General features: G+C 35.5%; 1 protein-coding gene across 4 annotated transcripts in view; it reads left to right on the forward strand.

The window, feature by feature from the left end:
• The window catches only part of ROCK1 (Rho associated coiled-coil containing protein kinase 1), a 166,048-nt gene extending 160,109 nt beyond the window's left edge, over positions 1-5,939 (forward strand). For 3 of the 4 annotated variants that reach the window (XM_090285751.1, XM_090285753.1, XM_090285754.1), the window contains 4 exons: positions 941-1,019; positions 1,177-1,438; positions 2,084-2,291; positions 4,401-5,939. In XM_090285751.1, coding sequence (XP_090141877.1) covers positions 941-1,019; positions 1,177-1,438; positions 2,084-2,291; positions 4,401-4,404 — 553 coding nt within the window. In that variant the 3' untranslated portion in view covers positions 4,405-5,939. Of the gene's footprint in view, positions 1-940; positions 1,020-1,176; positions 1,439-2,083; positions 2,296-4,400 lie in introns of those variants that run through there. The other variant, XM_090285752.1, reaches the window with a different exon arrangement.
• Positions 5,940-8,209: the final 2,270 nt, after the last annotated feature.

Genomic DNA, 8,209 nt, shown 5'->3' on the forward strand with positions numbered 1-8,209 from the left:
GGAAAGAGATAGTGATTGAAATTAGTAGTTTTTTTCCATGTGAATATCTGATTGGTTTTTTTTTTCCATATGAATATCTGTTGCAACACTATTTGTTTTCATATACTGACCCTTAATCCTCTATAATATTGCTGTTCACTTATTTTTATAGGCTTTTTTATTTTACAGGGCTTTTTTATATATACAGTCATATCATCTGTGTATAGATTCTTAAGATGACCACCACAGTCAGACAGAACAATTGCATCACAGGGATCTCTCATTTCACCCTCTTATAGCCACAGGAATTGCCTTTTCTCCATCCCTCCCTAATTCCTGGCAGCTGCTAATATGTTCTCCTTTTCTATAATTTTGTCATTGCAAGGATGTTATGTAAATAGAAGCAAATACTATGTAAACTTTTGAATTTTTTTTTTTTCACTCAGTGTAATTCCTCTGAGATCCATCCAAGTTGTAGTTTGTTTCTTTTAATTGTTGAGTAGTATTCTGTGGTACAGATATACCACAGTTTAACCATTCATTTGGATTGTTTCCAGTTTTTGGCTATTATAAATAAAGCTCCTGTGAACATTCATGTACAGATTTTCACATAGATATAAATTTTTATTTCTCTGGAGTAAAGACCTAGGAGTGAAATTACTGGGTCATATGGTTAGCACATGTTTAGTTTTCTAAAAAATTGCCATAGTCTTTTCCAGAATGGCTCTGCAATTTTACAGTTCTACCACAATTGTATGAGTGATCTGGTTTCTCTGCATCCTCATCAGCATTTGCTTCATTAGTATTTTTATTTTTAAAATTCTGATAGGTGTATAGTGTACCTACTGTGATTTTAATTTGCATTTTTCTAATGACTAATTTCTCTTCAAGAAGTGCTTGTTTGTATCTTTTATTGTAAATGACTTTATGATGGCCTATATCATATTTATTTTCATTTTAGTAAATTGTTTCATGTTCGACCTGTAACCCAAGGAGATGTTTATAGAGCTGAAACTGAAGAAATTCCTAAAATATTCCAGGTAAAAATCAGAAATTATAATTTCAGAAAATCTTTTACCTAAGTAATAACTATATTTTGTGAAGTAAACATATATATAACAAATGCTTTTGATACATGTGAAATTTGTACGTATAAATACAAGTTTTTTATTCTTCTTTTGCCATTCCTGAATATAGATACTATATGCAAATGAAGGTGAATGTAGAAAAGATGTAGAGATGGAACCAGTACAACAAGCTGAAAAAACTAATTTTCAAAATCACAAAGGCCATGAGTTCATTCCTACACTCTACCACTTTCCCGCCAACTGTGAGGCCTGTGCCAAACCTCTCTGGCATGTTTTTAAGCCACCCCCTGCCCTAGAATGTCGAAGATGCCATGTTAAGTGCCACAGAGATCACATAGATAAGAAAGAAGACTTAATCTCTCCATGTAAAGGTAAGGCATGACAGTTTTTACAAGTTAGAGAATTACATCCCAATAACTTTTTCAAGTGTAGCATTGCCTATACCAAATTGAAAAGAGGTTATAAGAATATTTTGACAGTGGTGGAGCAACACACAGCTATCATTTTACAGTAAGAGATTTAACTTCGTATATAATGTTCTTTAAAGAGAATCACCCCTTGTATGTGAAAAAGTATCCTTGAGAAATTATTCTAAATTGGAGAAAAGGGCTATAGTTGAGTTCCACTGTAATTTCCCCTTGAGTTTTTACCTCTGGCTTGTTTTCTTATCTAGTTTTCACTGCCTGAACCAGCATGCTGTATCAGAGACAAAATGTCTAGTTTAGGAGAGTAGCTAGAAGGACAGAATACAGGCCATAGCTATTTTAAGACAAGAAACTTGTGTGTTCTAAAAATACATTTATTTGTTTCACTTCTGCAATTTTTATATTTCTGATTTTATTTTATCTTTTATTAGTTTATAACTAATGTTTCCTTTTTAAATTTTCAGCCTTAACTAAGGAGAAAGAGATATTTTCCAAGCTTAATTAAGCATAGTAAATATTTTCAAACTTTAAGTACTTTTTAAGAGCTTTTTAAATTTTATGACTTTAATTATACTTTTTCTCTTATCATAGTAAGTTATGATGTAACATCAGCAAGAGATATGCTGTTGTTAGCCTGTTCTCAGGATGAACAAAAAAAATGGGTAACTCATTTAGTAAAGAAGATACCTAAGAATCCACCCTCTGGTTTTGTTCGTGCATCCCCTCGAACACTTTCTACAAGATCCACTGCAAATCAGTCTTTCCGGAAAGTGGTCAAAAATACATCTGGAAAAACTAGGTAAGGATTGAAATCTTACTCTTTTGAAGAGCAGGATGATAACTAATCCCGGGTGGAGGGATGAGCAAAAAGGAAAAAGGACTCTTGGGCATGGAAAATAGTGTGGTAATTGCTGAGGGGAGGAGGGTTTCAGGGTTTAAAGGTAATGGAAGAAAATAAAATAGAGATGAAATTTTTAAAAAAACTGAAATTGATTGAATAACGCCTATTAAAATTCAAATCTAATTGTGTTTTTACCCCATAGAGAGCATAATTTGTAGCTAGGTATTTATATATGATTTTAAATGACTTTACAAATCAGCGTAATTGGTTCCTACTAGAAATTAATAACATTTATAAATATAATATTTATTTAGTTCCATGTCAAATTTTGTCACTGGTTGGTATACACGGAATATATTTAACTCTTGAACATGTAAAAAATCTTGTGGCTTACCCCTTTTTTAATGAAAAAGGATTTGTATGAAACTTTGCTCATCTTTTATTTTTAACTACATTGGCAAAAGATTTTTTAAATAAAAATTACTTGGTATTATCAGCGACTATGGTGTTATAAATAAACTTCCTAGTTAAGTATCCTTTTGGGGGAGGGGGTCAACTGGTTTTGATGGAATTTTTTCAAAAATATTTATATGCTATGAAAAATAAATATAGGACATAACTAAACCCTTTCTTTTTATTATTTTAAAAGTTTTTATTAATTTGGGAGAGAGACATCGATTTGTTGTTCCACTTATTATCTATTCATTCATTGGTTAATTTTTGTATGTGCCCTGACCAAGGATCGAACCCATAACCTTGCGTATTGGGACAGTTCTCTAACCCAACTAAGCTACCCAGCCAGGGCCTAAACCATGGTTATAATAACTCATTAAGTTCTCGTTTTGTCATGACTAAATGAGACTTAAGGGAATTAGACAACTTGCACAATATCACACAGCTAACAAGTGGCATAGTCAGGATCGGATCCCATTTTCATCTGATTATAAAGCCTTTGCTTTTTCTCCTGTACCAGATACCAACTTTCCCTGGAGTGTAATCCCTGTATTAAGAGGGGCATTTGATTCTAGAAGCTGAGATCTATTTGCCTCTCTGCTACTATTACCCAAGTCTTCCAAGCAGGCTTAAGATTATCTTTAATTCATCCCATTTCTTCACTCCCTGTTGTCAGTAACCAAGTCTAATTTTTTGAAGAATCATACCCATTTTTCCTTCTGTGTTCTTCAGCTGCCATACTACTCCCGTGTATTATTGCTGTAGAATCCTGTATAAATCCCCTCCAGTATAGGATAAAAGCTGGATATAAAATTATTTAAGATTGGCCCAAAATAAAAAATAATTTAAAATTGATTATTATAGCTTTTTAAAAACACACACACACACACACATATATATATATATATATATCGTCGGCAGCCGTCCGTCTCGAGAGACGATGGTGTAGCTTCTTAAGAGTCTATCTGCACTGCCAAGAATGGTTGTGCAGTCCAACTCGGGAGTGACACGGTATCTGTCTCCTCCCGTGTTGAGTCGACATCTTGCGATGACGCTGGAGTGTCCTCTCCAGTGAAGCTACAAAGCGTGGGCAGGGTGATATGGAGGGCCAGCTGTTGCCCATGCAGCAGACCCCCCCTCTCTTCGCAGCTGAAGGATCCAAGGGGAAAGACAGAGTCAATACAGCTTGGCTTCAGGTGCGCCGCAGGAGTTGCCGGTGTTGACTACAATGTCAAACCGCCTTAGGGACTCCGGCTCCGGATTTTCTGTCGGGGTTTACTCCCTTAGCCTTTCCCCTGAAGAGGTATGCCGCAAGGCAGCGGAGGTTTTTTGGAATCAGAGTTTTCCTTCTCTGATGTGCCCTGACTGGAAGATCGAACCAGCGACACTTAGCTCGCAGGCCGACGCTCAATCCACTGAGCCAAACCAGCCAGGGATATATATATATATGTTTGAAATAGAATAGAAGCAAAAAGGGGATAATACTAAGTGTGTTTTTCCATTTTCTCATTCTTCAAATTTTAATTACTTGATATAAAGATAATGTAATTTACCTTTCCCTCCCACTGAGTGCATTTTTTAAGTTACAGTTTTTTCTCTTTTTCCCACCAACAGTTAACCGTGTGACCTAGCACCTTGTGGAATCGTGTGGAACGCTACCTGATAAACCAGGCTTCTTTAACCATGCAGGGCAGACAGGCTGTTCCTTTGACGCAATATCACAGGCTTCAGGGTTAGATTGCTGTTATTCTGTCATTGCTTTGGCACAAAAGCACATCGAGGGTTTTTTTTTGTTTGTTTCATTTTGTTTTGTTTTTTGCAAGTTTGCCTACAGGTAGATTAGATTAATTATTACTATGTAATGCAAATACAATTGGGGAAAAGCTTAGCTAGATATATATTTTTTGAAAAGGTGCTGCCTTTTGAATTTCTAAGAAAATGCCTGTCAATCATGATAGAACACAATTTCCTCATATGAGTGAGAGGAAAGGACTTTCACTTTTAAGTGGAATGGCCATTATTATCAAGATCAGCTCATGGAAGGAGTAAAGAAAATATCTCAAAATGAGACAACTGCAATTTTTTAAATGACTTCAGTTTTTGTGCTCTTACAAGACTACAGGAAACTATTTTAAGAAAGCAGTGACATCACTTGACTTCAGTGCCCTCACTGTGGAATTTAAAAGCCTTGCTGTTGATTGCCTATGGTGGACTTGATGGGAATAAATATTTTACATTATGCTTTACAAAATACTGTATGTGTTTCAGCAAGTTTGTAGATTGGGGAATGGGAGAAGGCAAAAAAAATTACATTTAATCTATGCATTTTTGCCAAGCCATATTGACTTATTTTACTACTAGAGACATTAGGAACTAACTGTACAAAAGAACCAAGTTTAAAAACATTTTGTGGGGTACATCATTTCTGTAATTATATAATGTTATTTCTTTGTGGTTTTAAGTGATAAAGACATTAAGTTAACAAACATATAAGAAATATATGCACTGTTTGAAATGTAAATTATTCTTAGAACACTTCAATGGGCGTTGCATTGAGCTTTTAGTGCCTTAATTTGAGAGAATTATTTTACTGCCATGACTAAATATAGATGTTTCAAAAAACATATTTTCAAAAAAATATGTGTGTCAGTGGGTTTTCATTGATAATTGGTGTAATTTTAAATATTCAGAGGCTTGTTGGACTTTCATAAATTAAATACAATCTTTGCATAAAACTACCTGCTAAAATAATGAATGACTTTATAAAACTGCAAAACATGTAGAAGATTGCACCAATATAAAATAAATTTATGACAATATGTCTGTGATGTTTTCCAGCTAACATAGGAATTACCAGATAAATACTATTAAACTCTTGTCCAATAACAAGAGTAGATTTGTATGGGCAGTATGATTTATTGTTTATTTTTTTAACCAAATACCTCCTCAGTAATTTATAATGGCTTTGCAGTAATGTATCAAATAAGAAGCACTGGAAAACTGATTCGTCTCTAGGATGATATGCATGTTTCAAGTGGTATTGAAAACCGCACTGATGGATATGTAATAATAAACATATCTGTTATTAATATGCTAATGACTCTGTGCTCATTTAATGAGAAATAAAAGTAATTTATGGATGGATACCTTTAATGATGACTGCTATGGTGTTTTTTCCTGGCTGGGATGAATAGAAACCATGCTATAAATTAGTTTCTGACTGTGTACAAATGTTTGTTCAATCCATGATTACATTAAAGTAAATTTTTAAAAGATAAAAACTGGTTTGGGCTCTGAAAGATGGCTACAGTTGAAATGAAAAGTTGACTAATGTCTGTTGGGAAGCAATTTTCCATGAATTTCTTGCATTTCTCACACCTTGTGAGCAGAAGCTCTGACAACCTTTCTTCCAGACTCTTTTCCAAGGAGATTTGTATAGTGAACAAACTTGGAAGATATTGTGACTCCTTGAGAGGAAAGCAGGTATGTCTACTGGTCAGTATAATAAAGATAATGTTCCCTCCAGGGCAAAAGTTGGCAGATTTGCTTGAACTCATTATAAAAGATTCAGGTACACTGAACTTGGGTTCCTCAGCAGGGCAAAAGTTGGCAGATTTGCTTGAACTCATTATAAAAGATTCAGGTATACTGAACTTGGGTTCCTCAGCTGTGATGCAAACCCACTGTATCCTCAAGCATCCACCTGACCCACTCTGCATCACTCCTATGGGACTTGGGGGGCCAGGGAAACTGACAGGAACAAGAAGCTCATGCTGTTACTGTAAAGTTGTTTGGCTGTGATCCAGGAGTCTCAGTCTTTTGTCAGGATCCATGAAACATTGGCAAGCTAACTTTTGCTTGCGAGTAGAGTTAAATCTCGACTTTTTTTCTTTTTTAATTTTTATTTTATTGCTCAATTACAGTTGTCCCAATTTTCCTCCCATTGCTCTCCCCTGCCCTGCCCACTGCCACCCCCAGCTCCTGCTCCTACAGTCAATCCCCACCCTGTTGTCCAACCCTGTTGTCCATGCTTGTTCCTTGACTAGACCCTTTGCCTTCTTTCCCCCGTTATCCCCCTCCCTCCTCCCCACTGGACACCTCAGACTCTTCACTGTTCTTGACAATGTCCTTACCATCTTCTTAGAACCATCACCATTACCTAATGTAGTAAGGTGTAATGTATTGTATAAGGACCAATAAAGTGCAAAGAACAGGGTTAATTCTAATTAAGCAAGAAAGGACTTTTCTTAAAATATTAACCTGAGCATAGAATGGTTGAGAACTGACAGAACTTTGAGGAATAACTCCAAATGCCACAATGCAGAACCAAGTTTATCAAGAGAACTGCTTCTCTTCTCAGTTCAGGAAACCACTAAATTCCAAAGTGTACTGACATGGTTTAAGGACCAGGAGAGTACCATAATAAGGAAGCCACACCACTGCTGGTTCTTTACAGTATTTTGCCATACCTGCTACACTTCACACCAAGTTAAATGCTTTGTACCACTCCTCTTGCCACTTAAGAACCTCATGTCTAGATACTGGTTCTCTGTCACCACAGCCTCAGAAAAATTACTTCATGATAATGCTTGCCAGCATTAGTATAGTCCCCATCTCACTTCTGCCTTCTTGGCTGAAACTAAATTATATTGAGCTAACAATTATATTCAGAACTCTAGCAAGTCTGGGGAATACAGCTTTTAGCTTTTCATGTACTTTACAAGAAGATTCACTAAGAATGTGGAATGGAGGTTCAGCATCAAGCCTGCTCATCCACCACACCTACAAGCTTGAGCTGAGACCAGGAACTCTGATCTAGAAAGAAAAAGAGTCACTCTAGTTCATAGGCTCAAAACAATTGTGAGTCCACTTGTCATTTGGGATTTCAGCTTAAAATAACTTAGCTACTCTTCAAGTAAAAAAAGTGAAAGAATTTAAACATGGCAACCAAACTATTTCATAAAATGTTTTCCTTTTCTTTTCCTATTGCTAGAAATTTTATAATACATTTAGTAACCACGTTAATAAATTTTGGATTTTACGGGTTTTACTGGGTTGCTAGTTTGAGTTTCAAGTTTTTATTTTTCATTTTCTAACATTTCCACAATTCTTTCTGCTCAGAAAGAAAACAACTGCAGGCTTACTTTTAGGAATACTGTGATTTCAGACCACCACAATAAATTGAGTTACATTAATTTTTTGGTTTCTCGGTAGATATAAAAGTTATGCTTACTAAATATAAAAAAGTACGTATCTTAATATTAAAATATATTGTTGCTAGAAAATGCTAGTCATCACCTGAGCCTTCAGTGAGTCTTGATTTTTTTGCTAGTGGAGGGTCTTTTCTCACTGTTTATGGCTGCTGACTGATTGGGGTAGTGGTTGCTGAAGTTTGGGGGGTTGTGGCAATTATTAAAAGTAAA

Source organism: Furipterus horrens, unplaced genomic scaffold (genome assembly GCF_987537825.1).
Source record: "Furipterus horrens unplaced genomic scaffold, mFurHor1.1.pri manual_scaffold_8, whole genome shotgun sequence".
In the NCBI taxonomy this organism is placed as follows: domain Eukaryota; kingdom Metazoa; phylum Chordata; class Mammalia; order Chiroptera; family Furipteridae; genus Furipterus; species Furipterus horrens.